General features: G+C 37.9%; 1 protein-coding gene across 5 annotated transcripts in view; it reads left to right on the forward strand.

Annotated features, from left to right (window-relative positions):
• Positions 1-15,589, forward strand: part of CdGAPr (GTPase-activating protein CdGAPr) — a 43,670-nt gene that overhangs the window by 7,458 nt on the left and 20,623 nt on the right. For all 5 annotated transcript variants that reach the window (XM_076622200.1, XM_033334478.2, XM_033334483.2 and 2 more), the window contains exon 2: positions 5,001-5,203. In XM_076622200.1, coding sequence (XP_076478315.1) covers positions 5,135-5,203 — 69 coding nt within the window. In that variant the 5' untranslated portion in view covers positions 5,001-5,134. The remainder of the gene's footprint in view (positions 1-5,000; positions 5,204-15,589) is intronic.

Below are 15,589 nucleotides of genomic sequence, written 5' to 3' on the forward strand. Positions count from 1 at the left end.
GATTCATTTAATCATGGTTCCTCGTTTATATTTACTACGTACTGCATTTATGTTTGGATAGTATCATTGAATTCGAAGATTTTAATAAGATATCTATCTTACAATCAGTGTTTATCATACACATTTAGTAGAAGAATATGTTAAAGTGCGATGATAAATTCCTAACCCTATAGTTTACGACTTACGACATCGTGTCAGAATCCATATAAAATATTGAAAAATTATACGAAACTTGTTCTTAGATTTCGAAGTATCAACAAATAATGAGACGTTGGACAAATACCGCTCTTAATTGGATACTAAAGAGTTATATAGTCCAGTCTCATTACACGTAAAATGTTTTCTATAACACACATTATTAAAATATTCGTGAAAAGTTTCTACATGTATTCGAATACTTTCGTGAATTGACATGTAGGAATTGAAGTGCGTGTAACGCGATAAGGGCTTCTCGTGTGCACGATGCTTAATTAAGTTCTCATTGTACGTACGTTACACAACCGGAATAGAAGAAAAACAATCCGCGCGGCTTGTAATTAAGCAATGGATGTGGTTGCGCGTGCTGGAACATCACAGCGAGAATAATAATACGCAGAAGGCGGAAGAATTCGTGAAAGAAAAAGGTTCGAATACCACGAACATTTGCATTCTGTGCTGTAACACACGTTTCGAGATATGTAGTAACCTTGGCATAGTAAAGTTATCGAAACGATGTAATCTTCTCCCTCTTGAAAAACTTCATCTTGGCTCGTCTCTATCAAACTCGTTAAGCTATATTAAGAGACATGTCAACGGCTTTGTGAAATTATTCGTTTCTATGGTGTAGGCCATGCGCGCGCGTTCGCGAATTAGTCGCGTCGTTGACGATATTGTTTCGGTAAACGTCGCGAACCGGCGCGGTGTTAAGGTTATGAAGTCATTTCAGAGATGAATTAACCTCTATGCTAGTTTTTCGATTTATTTGATGCGTAATATTTTTAGTATGAATTGATATATGTAATTTCTTTTTCAATTGTTGGATTATTAGGCAAATTATCATTACACAAACATAGGTTAACCTTGCAATGGTAATAGTAATAGTTATATCAAACGATACACTACGATTTCTTAGGTTTGACGTAGACTTTCTAAAAATTTAAGTTATGTAAAAGATTCTGAAAAATTCATTGATATTTACTTCTTTTAAGGTGAATAACACGAACTATTCCTTTTCTTTTTTAATAAAGATAGTCAATGGACACTTGCCAGTTTTGACTCGTACGACACCGAAGCCCAAACACATGTGGATCGAATTAACTTCTAGGGATTCAAATTTATCGATCGAATTTGCTATTAAAGGAGCACATGAAGCTCTTCCACATTTTATGCTATACATAAATTTCATTTTAAATCTTTTAAAGTTTTATAACAAGGTATATCATAATTAGGATCGTTTTTATGATAAATTTTCTTCCTCAGCCGCCATTTTAATTGCCTCGATCTAACAACTTCTTTGCCCGCAAATATTTAAGACGTCGTCGTATAGTACCGGATATGGCATGGACTTTTTACTTGTGCCTTTGTTACACTTTTATTTTCGTCGTTTCTCCACTGTATTACTGCTGCACATTCTTAGGCAGCGTAAAAAACGAGAAAAAAAGAAGAAAAGGAAGCAACCATCAGTTTTACTCGTGGACGTGTAACCGGATGTACTCTTTAGCAAGAAAAACACTAGTCTGTGAAAGAGCTTCTGTTAATTAGTCGAATGAGAAATATCGATAAACTATATAATAAGTTGACTTTGATTTCCAATCGTTACGTATTACATATGTTTGTTCTATTCTTCTTTTTCTTTCTAAGTTCTTATTTGTTTAGAGGTTATGTTAATTGGGCATTGAATAGACGCGAAAAACTAAAAGTCTATGAAATTTTCTAAAAGTATTAACGTTATAGTAATAGTATAGCAAATCGTAATATGTCATAGTCATAACCTGTAACTAATTGTATAACAATTAATATTTTTGAAACACTCAGAAGGTTAGCAAAAATATACATTTAATTCCAAACAGTTTTTGATGGTATATCGTTGAATTTTAAGCTCGATTTCTTAGAAAAATCAAGAAATATGACTTGTAATATTTTTCTCCTGTGGTCTTCAAATGTAATAGATAGATTGTATTTTTCAACGTGGCCCGTTTTACTTTCGAGTCGTTCTCTTAATTAGTTTGGAAAGTTAGTAACTCTACAGATTAAAATGTTAATCGCATAACACTTCCTGTAGATAGCTTAATTACAGGTTCCCGTGAAACATCGTGTCGTATTCCTGTTATTTTTTATCACCTCAACGAACAGGGATCCTTCCGATTCTTTAAATATTTTCTTTTTGTCAATATCTAGTACATTAGCGGACCGTTACTTTCTTTTCATCTTTTTAACCATAACAATCTGTTACGTTTGCGTAACTAGTAATTCAACGTACTATACTAATCTGTGGCAATAGTTGTTGATATTGACATTTCATACCAAGCAACACCGTAATCATAATCAATCATTAGTATAATTTTTGCTTAGAGAAACGACGATCAATTATCAAAATGAACACGTGTGAAGCTCACACGTACGAGAAAATGATACAAGTAGTATAATCCTCAATCTGAGGAAGAAAAATCTCTGTAATTAATATTATTAAACATTAGCTCTTAAAGATCATTTGATTCGACCGTTTTACTGTCGGACTTAATTTTCTCGACTATAATTCTGGAACTCCTTGAGATCAGGATAAAATCTTAAAAAAAATCCTATAAAATATTTTACAGATACCAAATCCTTATTGCAAGGATACATGCGCATATATATATATATATATATATATATATATATATATTAAAATCTCAGTGGAGAATAATAATAAAAAAAAGAAAAGGGATTTTAGCCTCAAGGTACAATCGATTACCCTGGGTGTCGATCAGAATAGCACTTTCACTTGATTAAAGTTCAAGACGATCGTTATATCTGCGTGTATATATGTAAGTACTCGTAGGCCGTGGCAAGGCCGTCAGATTTAAAACAGCAAATTCACCTGACCGCCTTCGATGCAGTAAATATCGCGCTTTACTCGCGGTCGAGCGTTCGCGAAACTTTCATCCGCCTCGTGTTCTCGATTCGCAGATAAAATCGCCACAGGGCCGACCCGTAAAAATTAATTACAATCGTTATTTTCACTTTTCTTTGTTCGTTCCTTCGGTCCTACCTCTCCAGCTCTTCGTATTCAATTTCCTTTCTTTGGTCTTCGAAAATGTAGCGCGACTCCTACGTACATCTGTACGCGAGAATCATTATTGCAATGGTATGAGAATTTTATAATTTTCTTTTATGCATATTAGGTCACCGGAATTTTGAATTAAATTACGGGAATTTATATTATATGTACGCGTAGCATAGAAAAAATAATTGTATTACGTAAAATAAGAGATACTAAAATTATTGGTATTAAAATTTCACACGAATCTTTCTTTGATACCAAATCGTTTACGAAAATGTAATACGACCAGAAATGCTATCGTCTATGATGTTCACGTTACAATAATAATTTTTCTTTGATTTCATATCGAATATCAAATACCGAAGGTAAAACGCGAATCATGAGATAACGACGTACGTACGTCGAAGTGAGTGTAAGCTTTCTTCGCAACGATGTTGGAACCGGTATTGCGAAAAATATGAATTATTTAGAATCGACGAAGCACAGGAATATATTAATTTCTTCATTAATTTTTCTTACGTACAGATCGTTGATTTAATGAAATTTTTCTGACGATCATAAGCAGTATGTAGTGCATTGTTTGGCTTATATTCTACATAGATTTTATCGGATATGAATTTTAATTAGTGTCATCGTAGAATCATGACCAGTTTCATTAAGCTCTTAAGTCACTGAGTTATAAAGCTACATTGGCAGAGGTAGTCAGATGCTCGTATATTCAAATCGTCTTGTTAGTCGGCACGATGCACCGTGTTTCGAATGGCACTTACACAGGGTGGACTGTTTAATTCATTACTTGCCTCATCGGGGACACTGAATTATTAGAACTTAATAACCAACACGGCTTTCGTTCACTAAAATATTAATGAAGCTACCGTCCAGCGGTTTCGTATCAGCAAAAAGCTCGTAAAATTCATGAAACTTTCATCACCAAACTTTGTATCACATTCGACAGGTGAAAAAACGATCACGCTGATGGCCATCGTTTATAATTTTACGTTAGACGAGGATATTTCATTTTCGAATGAAAAGGTGGCAATTTTTAACACGTGGAGAAAGAACATCGAAATCGATTACAATCTTTGTAATTGATTCTCCCGTTTTCTATTTCTTATTCAAATAGAAAATTACGAACAAGCCAATGGAACCATAACGCTTCTTCGTACTTCTTTGTATCGATCGATATAATTAAAATTGCAATTGGCGAGGGTGGAGAAGAAAAGAATGAAAAACATTGAACGGAATATGCAGAAGTAAAGCGATAAATCAAAGCTCGTTTTGAAGTACTCTGAGTGCTATATCTAAGTACTTTAAGCGCTACAGTTTAGGCGAAAGATCGACGAAAGAGACTTTTCCCGTGTTATGATTAAAATCCTTCGTACTTTGCTCTACCCTCGCCGATACATTTTTCCAAAAGATCCTTTCTCTTTGCCAAGCAGCGTTTTCAAAAAGGACTAGAAAACTCTGACATCATGAAAGTCAAAATTTTACCTTGCACCGTAAAATACACGTTTTATCCTTCGCCGTGAAATAAAAATCTTGTCTTTGACTCGAATCGTGAGTCATCGATGGTAATGTGCAGCGCGTCAACATTTGGTAGAAGACGCGTGAAGCGCTCGGTGTTGTAGGTTGATCCAAGTGAAATTTACGAGCATCTGCGGCTGTTTACCGCGATAATATACACGAGTTAATATTTCGTCCGTAATAATAACGGCGTAGCTATAAAGACGTCTGAGCACTGTGGAAATTGTTTGCGCAGAAGAACGTGAAAGAGGAATAATGGTTCAATCGAGAGGAAAGTAAAATCCTGCCGTCATCCTGGCGCGTGGCAAACCAGGCCAAAGGCCTGGATCCTCATCCTCCTCGTCCTCGTCCACGGAGAGGCTGCAAAGGATGCCAGGACCGGCCCAAGAGAGGCCTCGTGCTCAAAGGCTTACCGATATCGAGCCTCAAACCGCAAAAGTGAGTAGATCGCCATATCAAAATTTATTTCTATCACCTCTGATTCCGATAGTTTTACTTGCCATTTCATCGGATTAATTTCATTAGACGAGAGAGAAAAGGTTATTCGACAAAGTTCACAGATAGCAAGACGAATCGACGAACCGCGAAATCTTTTTTTTCTTTTTATTTTCTATACACCGACAGAGGTAACTAGGTCGCTTATCATTTTTATTGTTAGTGTGTTTTATTGTTCAGTGCCGTGGCCTTGAAAATAGAACTTGATCGGGTTGGCTCGGCCAAACGGGAAATTGAAATGAAATCCTTTTCGTTGGTTCGATCTTGTCGCAATGAAAGATTTCGTTTTTACGTTGGCAAAACGCGTCAGGACGCCCACCTGTGATCTAACGTTAATTACTTTCCGACTGTTTAACTTTCAGTTCGATATTGCCACCCGTATTACCTTAGACGTTAGTAAACAATGGTCAATGCTCTACGGGCAGAATGAGCGATCTGTGTAATTGTGTGCATGCTTGGATGAAAATTGGCCGCCGTATAATTTTCTTGCTGAAAGGATATTGCGTCGTAAAGGTGGAAGAATAGGAGCGTACTAGCTAGCGAAACTTTGTAAAGGTGTAACGAAATGATTTCCTGGACGACTGAGTCAGGCTTAGGTAATAATTGCTTGGTTTCGCTGAATCACGATAAATCGGTGTAACCAGTGTGAAAATGAAAGATACGTAGTGAATAAGTAGATTGTATAAATACGCTGGAATTTCAATTTCTCGATCATCTTTTTATATTCAAACATTCAACATACCAGAGATTTTCTTTTCGTTAATTGGGCGTTTAATTTTTTACGAAATCTCGTCTATTCCTCTGGACGCATAAAAACTATGTCACGTTGAAATATCCATCCGTTCTTATTTGTTCTCAAAGTGAAATTGAAATAAAGAAATGAAGAAAAAATCGTAGGTCGAACGCGAGAACGTAAGAAAGTATGTTACCGCTCACGCGAAAAGGCGTGGAACATCTCGCACTCGTCGCGTCGCAACGTTGTTGCAACCTTGATTTACCTTGATCTTCCTTTCATTCTCGTTTTACATCTCGATGATATCAGACTGGCTTTCTGTTAATTACTCACGCGGCCCTCGCTTGGCATAGGTCGGAAACCACACGTTGTCGCGTCCAGTTTCCCCCTGCAACTTTAACGTTAATCTTCTTCCCCCCTCCCCCTTCTTTTTTTTCTCCATCTTTAAATTATTTCTTCATTCAGCTTTCTCCGATACCGTTTACTTTCTCTTTTTACGGGGAATACGATTTCTTCCAGCCACGATATACTTGCAAATCTCCCTTCAATATCATCGTCGAATGAAATAAACGTTGTAACAATATTTGTCATCGTACGCTTGTCACCTTTAAATAAGAGAAAAATCCCAACATTTTTCTTCTAATTTTATTTACCATCTGCCTCAGCCTGTTTGGTATCTGCGTACAACCGAAAATAAACATTCTTATACGCGCACCAGTGACAAAACTTTCGCTCCTATCAATCAAAACTTTAATTTCTTCTTCTTCTTCTTATAATAGCGCCATATAGAACGTAATTGCTAAAGCGACAGTTTTCCTTTCTTTCCTCCAAAGATTTCCTATATCCACGTCTCGCTGTAGCATTTCAGCGTTGACCGCGTCCATTATACGATAAAGAATATATTAAGATAAAGATATTATCCTTCTCATGCACGACAGAAGACGAGATATTATCCTTGCCGTTCACAAAGAAGGATAAGATATTATTCTTCTCTTGCCTTTTCGCTTTCACGACGCTGTCGTGCTTCTCCATAGACGCGGTGAAATTCAGGAAACAGAAGCCATTTTTCGTAAAGCTTCGTGGCCCTGAAGAATGTAGCAGCGAAGCAAATAAAATGTAGTTATTCAACGGGGGACAAAAGATTCGAAGGTTCCTCCTCCGGCTGCTTGTTTCTCTCGTCGCTGCAGTTACTTTACCGAGAATTTCCTTCTCGTCGACGAGGTGGTGTTGTTGCTCTTTGCGCACGCTTTTCGTGGCTCGTAAAGTCAGTTCGCGAAGAGAATGCGGAAGTTGCTTCTATTTCGCTCCGGTCTCGTTCGTCCATCTCGCTAGCGTGAGAGCAAATCGATAAGCTTCGCCGTCGTGTACGTGTAACCGGCGAGTGCGTAACAACATCCTCTGCTGGAACAGCCGTTCGTTCGACGGAAGCCTTCTATTTTCCTTGCCCGTGAGCGTTAACCCTTCGACTACTCGGTGCAAATTAAGCTGCTTCGCGAGGCAAAGAAAAAAGATAGAAAATCCATCGGGCAGATCCCTTCGGAGACTTGTCAGCGGTTATTTACACCCGAAGACACCGTGATTCCCCGACTATCTTCCGGGATCGGTTAATTTCGAATTAATTTGGAGGTTCTAACCGATGTGCCGGCTTCGATTTCTCGTTAGATCGTAGAATTAGATCAAGTAGTATTACTGTAATTGGGCAAACAGGTGATCTGTACGAATCGATGTGGCTGATCGTTTCGCTTGTTAAATCTTACGACTGTGTAAAGTGCTCTATAGTTTGGATATTTTGAGATATTTTTGTGTATCAGGAATTTTCGCAGCTTCTAAGCAGGATGGTCGAGAGACGTCAAATGTGTGCTCCTTTGGCCATCTAAAATTAATTAAAATCGTTTCCACGAGTGCTAAAGTACAATCGTCTAAATTTATGGTAAAAAATGAAGAAGTCGATGGTTGTAGATGAAGTACGTTTGGATTTCACAGTAACATTACGTTTTGTAAAGACAAGTCGATATGTAAAAACTTATTGCTGTAATCGTTAATTAATAAGAGTGAATTGCGACAATTTAAGATGATAATATTACGACGCAAATATTTCGTGAAACATGTTTCTAATTACACTATAATTTACTTCCGAAACAGGACGAAATGTATCGAGCGTATTTGGGGGCATCGTTGACTTCATCTACGTGTTCATAATTTTGTAATTACGCTTGCTGCGAATCATTGTACTTTACTCGTGCCTTAGCACTCCCAGAGTGAACTTCTTTGCCAGAGCGTTGGGAAACGGTCAAAATTTGCCACTTCTGGTCTTTTCTATAAATGCGTTGTAAAAGCCCGCAGTTTAATCACGACGTAGGACAAGCGTGTTTAAAGCGATGGCAAAATTTCTGGAAGAATTGAAGAAAAATCTAGAGGTATCGCGTTTTCCTACAATTAATATTTAACGATATATTAATAACGATATTTAATGACGATTAGAACAGCCAAATTCCGCAACAATTATGTACGATAAGTTCCAAATAATAATTATTAAATCCTGCGAAGCTCTTGTTTATGACGTAGCAGTAAAAGTTGGCGAAATCGGGAAGACGTGAAAATCGACTAAATTCGTCATGTCGTATCTATTTTCTGTAATTAGACTTATCGAAGGCTCGTTCGTTCTCTTAACTGCCATAGAGTGTAGAAGATCCACTCGAGACGCGTGCACGCATCATTAAATCGTTGTGAATGAAAGATAAGGCGAATCACGGAGAAAGATTATGAGTCACGGTGAAAGCGATCGGGCATTAATCAAAACGCTTCAATATGTGTATTTACGAGGGAAATTGTCAAGCGTGACGAAACGACGATGGCGTAGAAAAATTAATCTGAATTTAATTCGTTCGTGATATATTAACTCGTATCGTTCGACCTGTCAGTTGATAAATTTCTTGATAGCGCTACTATTTACAATTTATACGTACACCAATAAATAGAAAATAAGATTAGACTAGATCGAACCGTATGAAATTAGATCGAAGTGAGAATACGTGCAAATATATACCTGTCCGCTTTCAGTTCTATAAAAAGATCTGTCATCGAGTCACACTCGCGAGAAGTTACGTAATGTACGATGAAAATTATGTTGAAGAAAAAAAGAGGAAGAAAGGAAGAGATTGGGTAGAAATGAAAGATGTTGGAATATTCTTTTGCTTTCCCGGAGAAAGACAAACGTAGGCAAAGATCGTGTTTGTCACGAGTCTGCTTGCTAATTTATTCCGATTCTGTATATTATTTATCTACGCGATAACGCAAATTTTATGTATTGCGCGCATGTGATTTTTTGCCCCTGCAAACGTAACGTCGCGATACCTTTGTACGATAACATATCGTAACGATATTCAGTGGCGTTAGACGTTGCAGTCGCCTAGGGTTCGGCTATCGATTTGAATTTTCTCATCTAATTTATCAGATTTTACCACACGGAACCGTATCACGCGGCGAGTTGTATTCGTCTCAACAAACGCGTACCTAAAAAAAAAAAAAAAAGAAAAAAAAAGACAGAGTTCCATTAAAAAAAAATTAAATTAATCTCCATATCTTTCCCACCACTAAACATACAAAGAATTATTTGTACCATCTAATATCCGCATATATGCGACGCAGCTTTTGCAACCTTTTGCAATTTTTTGATAAGAAGAAACCGTTAACAGGCCACGCCCTGTTGTATAGTTTACAACAAAAATTCTATTATAATTATTATAACGTAACAATTAATCCTAAGGTAGCTCGTACAGAAATTTAACCAATTATCAATAGATTATTTATAATAGATGAGAAAGTATGCACATATTCTCGTGTTATATTGTACAGCATATTTTCTATGGCGCAAACGAATAATTAATTTAGCAGCAAGTTACCACGTTCCCGTGACTAAGCGATGGAACGCGTTCATCTGCTCAGTACACTCACTGTTTTCTTTCGCAGATGCTCTTTTTTCCTTCGTCAACGAGCGAGCGGTTCTCTACGGCCGGCGAATGCGTATGTCGGCCGGTTTCTTGCTGGCTGCAGTGCGAGCTTCTCTGCATACTTGTTATTTCAACGGGTGGCACAGGCCGTGACTTCGTTTTAACGAAGTTGAGTTCACGCGTGTTCGCATCGAAAGTGCCAGTTTGTATTAATTAACTCGCAGCCCATTATTATGCGTGTCGATCGACGCACGCATTGCTCCGCGAGATATTCAACAAGGAATAGCCGCGTACCGCTCGTTGCGTGGACGTCGTCGAATAAGGAATACGGTATTTCGCTGAACTAGTTTCTCGTTTCAGTAAATCGTGTTACGTTTCTTCGTGCACGCCATACGCAGGATAAAGTTGTCTGTAATATTTCCTTTTCCCTCGCCTGTCTGTCATCGTTTTCTCTTTCTTTTCGAGACAATACGAAGAAAACGGGACGAAGGAAGCTGAAATGCTAGAGTTTAGTCGGCAAATACATTTTTTTAGATAGCGCACGATCCTACCACGTATTCGAAACGAGTCAGGATAAGGATCTCGCGTATTACGTTCTACGGCGTACGGATATTTTGGCCTTTTGCCGCTCGCAATTTCGCGTATGTCGCAAAAGTATTACGATGTCCGCTGATCTCATACGAAACGCGGTAATTGATCGAGACTGTTGAAGGGACGATCGATGTATCGGAATTTCGCGTATTCGTGCGAGATCGCGATTTCGAATAAGCAGGAAATATTCGTGAATGCTATTTGCCACAGCTAGAGGCAAATAACGAACGAATAACTTCTGAGGTGTATACAATTTTATTACGTGGTTTTTGGTTAGATCGGTTTATTACGCCGGTTATACGTATGCGGTGTCGTATAAAAATTCTAACCACTGTTAAATAAAACGATAAAAAGGCAAGCAGTGGATGCTATAAACGAGATGTTATGAAAGCATTTTTACATTTCATGCTCGAACAACACGAAACCGTTATCAATGTATGTAGACATAATATTGTTTGCTCGGAAAGTTCGTTCCGATTTCCAAGGAATTTAATAAAATAATTATTTTTGCTTAGTGCCTCTCCATCGGGGAATTTATTTTCAAGTGTATCATGCCAGAAAACGTAATTAGATGTATCTTAAAATATGATCGTTGATTTTTAATCGAATATTTCGATTGTTAAATGCTGCTCGGAAAGTTCGTTCCGATTTTTAACTCTTCGGTCGACATAGAAAATTATATCGGAAGTTTTCGTCAAAAAATTCGATAAACATACATCGGATCGAAATGTAAATCGGAACGAACTTTCCGAGTGACCGGTTTTTAATCACTGGAAAAACACGCGGAAATTCGGGCTATATGCTTGTCAGAGTATACGGTCCCCAGAGTGTTAAATTACGCGATCTTTTAACCGACAGCTCGTTTGAGAAATCGTCAGATGGATTAAAATTCCGAGGAGCTACACTGATAGTAAATTTTACTACAAACTCTCTTAGTCTGTTATCGTGTGAATAGAGCGAGATCATTAAGAGCGTTAATTTAAGAGGACGAAGAGCAACAAGAATCGACGATTTCTCGAACTAATCCGGTAGTAGCTGGATTGATTAATGGAACGACTGACGATCCTTTTCATCGAAACGGATCCATGGCAATAGGATTTTACAAGGGAATACCGCTATTGTTAGAGTGGCACGTGTATGTACATAGGTAGGTGCGCGTTTATTCTGTTGCTTGTTAGTTGTTAGTATCGGCTAGTAAAATATTGGCGGCATGGGTTTTCACGCTTGACAGGGTATTCCAATCATCCGCCGCAGTGATCGGAAGAGAGCAGTAGACGTAAATAATGGTGTGCGAAATTTTACGTTCGCACCAGAAATAGAACGTTTCTTGCCAACACCGGACTGATCCGGCGAACAGGAACGTGTCTCGATACGCCGAGAAAAGAATATTCCTCGATGAGGAAAAGATCGAGTCATTGGGAATATCGTTTTATTCGTCATATTCCAAATATAATTGATTTTACTTCGAAACATTTGTTCCTTTTCTCGACCGTTCGAACAATCTTTGCTGCACCGTCGTGTGTATTCGTAATTTTAAAATACGTTTACTCGTAACGTAGATCCCCGTTTTCACGTATATTACGCGTATACCGCGTGGTCCGATAAATATTGTATTAAAAAAAGTGAAAATTAGCAATTGAATATCTCCGTTGTTCTTGAACGAAAGTTCAAGGCACAGGCAAGACTGTAACAGTAGGCAGTGATAATATTTTTGCAGCTGGAGGAATTTTCCACGTTCCAAGGTTATCTCCACTTTTTTTTTTTAACGGGATTGTATATATTTTTCGTGCATTAGTTGACGCACGTTAGACGTTCTCTCTGTAGAAAAAATATTAGCCCGCTTATGTGGAAATATTATTAGTTTAGGTGATATTTTAACTTTAGTTTGTCTAATTTAACGTATGAAGGACGAAGATAACATAAGCAGAATAATACCGTTTTGTGTCTTTCCTTGTCCTTTGTACGTTAAATTCGACGAATTAAAGTTAAAATATCTCCTAAATTAATGGTTTTTCGAGATACATAGATTGATACTTGATATTTCATAGAGAATGTCAAGCATCGACTAACGCATAAAATATATACAAATATAATGCAAATATACTATGCAAAATTATTAGAAAAAATTATTTCTGCCATATTGTAGCCTCCTCTGTATTAAACAACTTTCGTTAACAGATCTTTTTCGTATCTCCGAAAACAATGGCGATATTCAAACGCTTGGTTTTATTGGCTCACTCTGTATTACAAGAAATATCAAAGTAGGATGAGTACGTAACATATTTCGAGTCTTTTTGCTAAATTATCAAAAAAGTCAGTTTAAGAGATGTAACGTTCGATTAAAAATTTCATGGCGAAATTCCAAGACTGTGTACAACGTCGGAGAGAAAAATGTTGAATACCTGTGACACAGATAACATGTTCTCCACTACTTACGAGTGTTGAAATACTTTCGCCAGCCCGTGTATATGCGTGCATATTCTTAGATTTTTGTAGATCATAAAGCATAAATCAAGATTCCCTTCCCATCGAGATTAAAACCGGAAAAAACTTCAAGGTTCCATGGAAACTGAGCTGAAGCGAGACGAAGATTGCCAAGAGCGAGGGGTATTCGGTACAGGCAAACAGAAACTTCGCGCAAAGGCTAATAAAGCTCGGGCTAGTTTGTTGGACGAGCGGAAACTTGCATCGCTTCTGTGGGATTCTTGATCGCTGCGTCTGAGAATGTGGATAACGCGTATCGCTATCGATCGTACGTGCGTTTATGTAACGAGATTAAGAAAATAATAAATAGCGCAGTTGATTAGTTTAGCCCGAGATAGGCTCGCTTACTCGCAACCAGATATCTTGCAACTTTTATGTACGTTCGAAACTCCAATAACGTGACCCCGTTAAACTGCAGACTTTTACGCGTCTGTTTAAAAAATTGTGAGATACAACGATAAACGCGCGTAACACGCAAAAAGTATATAAGATATTCAAAGCGGAGTACTCTTTTATAATGCGCGGCATGAGGATGAAACAGATGTCCGCTTCAGTTTCCTTGGTTGTTTGTAAAAATATAAATTTGCGAATTCGTATAATATATTTTCGTGTCATGTATTTAGGAGCGTTCAGATACGCGCCAGTGAACCTATCGTATCTGCTCGTAATATTAAAACGTCTCGTATAAAAATAGCGACACGTTTACTCCATTCTATAAGTCGATCGTAAACGTAGCTCTCGTTACAAAAGCCATTTGTACTCGGATTTAAATGTTACGTATTTCCTTATGCATTTATTCGTAGGGATCGCTTAACGCGCTATAAAACGGAAGAGGTTGAAAGACGTTGCGCGACTCTCTTTACCGGAGTCGGAATGCAGACAATAGGGATGGCCTTTGAGTTCCTACAGTCAAAGAAAGGCTATTCCTTGGTCGCGATTATTGATTCGAAAGTATGCTGGCGACGAAGAAAAAGGGGGAAAAAAATGAGGGAGGGGAAAGCGAGAAGCATCGTCATATAGTTTTTCCGAGACGTCGTTCTAACGAAGATGGGCGCGGTTCGAGCCGCGTTTCTACGCAGCTTTCGCAGATTGAATCCCAGCACTTAGGCTCTGACTCATTCTACGGCCTGCTTGGATAGGGTTTCTTGCGGAATTCCGGAACACCACCCTGCTGTCGCGACGAAATTACACGTGCCGCTCTTCTCCCTGCATTTTCGTTTCTCCTACGGTATATCTTTTCGTTATTGTGATCCGAGATGTTGCATAGATTATCTGAATAATAAAAATAAAAAAAGAAAAAGAGAAAAAAAAATCACAATTTAAGTATTACCACTTAAGTATGCGAGTCAATGCCATCGTGGTACAGATTGTGGGTGTATTTCGCATTCAGGCCAACTTAAACTGTCGTAATCAATGCTCATTATCATCGATTAGTAGATTGCGCATAAGCAGATATGAAAGAAAAAAAAAAGATGTAGTAACTTCTTTCGCATAAAATCTATCTATGATTAGCTTATTTATCCCATTTATCATACCACGAGGAAAGATTAAGGGAACGGTCTAATCAAATAATGTAAGTTAATTAAATAGTTGAAATAATTTAAACGACGCTTTCGGTCAAACTGTACGATCGTACCTACCGGCGATAAAACGTTTTCGATTTTACGGTATTGTATTAGAGACGAAGGTCCAAACTGTGCGCCGATTTCCTTATAAATAATAGAAGAGCCTCGCTACACGCAATGAGATTAGACGTAGCGGGCATTGGTAGGTTAAAACGATTCAGTGACCCGGACGATTCTTTACACAGTGTCCTTAGCTGTCTTTATATCTTCGCTGCGGCTAAATTATTCGTTGCATCGTTGCAAGAGAAAACGTTCGACCTTTTTTTCCTCTACATCGAACACCCCGTTCTTTTTAGGTTTTTTAGGTCGGTATATTTATTATGTTTACTTTTCATTTTTTTTTATTATGCTCACTGTTGAACGTAGATGGAGAGGATAACGAAGCGTAAAGATATGTAAAAAGGGCAGTAGAGTGGGAAAAAGAATTCGATTCGATCCTCTCCGGTCGTTTCTTCTTTTTAGGCAGATATCGTATCGAAGTTACAATTTTCCTATCCCGAATCCCCGTTGGCTTCGCCCTAGTTTCATCCTCAAGGTTGTCATTATTATTGCTCGATCGGATGTGTTACTTCGAACGACCCACTTTTTCCTCAAAACTATTATTTCCATTGGGCTTTATTGTACGAACGTATCAAAAAAGCCGAAGGCGGTTGCCTTTTAGCATTAACGATATACGACGTATAGATCGTCCCTCCTTTTTCGCTCCAGGAAGTTCTTTCGCAGTCGATTCCACTGACGTCTCAATGATACGAGAATATGATTGATTTTTTGACGCCCAGACCGATCAACTTTTATTCTTCCTTAATTTCTTAATTTCTTAATTTCATCACGTAAATATACGATTAATATTCAGTTCTGGTGATCTTTTGACATTGATACTATGGCCCGACACTGACGCCATGCATGTTAACCGCTAGCGCGTAATATACATATTTATTTATTTCTT

This window comes from Bombus vancouverensis, chromosome 10, assembly GCF_051014615.1.
Source record: "Bombus vancouverensis nearcticus chromosome 10, iyBomVanc1_principal, whole genome shotgun sequence".
Taxonomy (NCBI): Eukaryota; Metazoa; Arthropoda; class Insecta; order Hymenoptera; family Apidae; genus Bombus; species Bombus vancouverensis.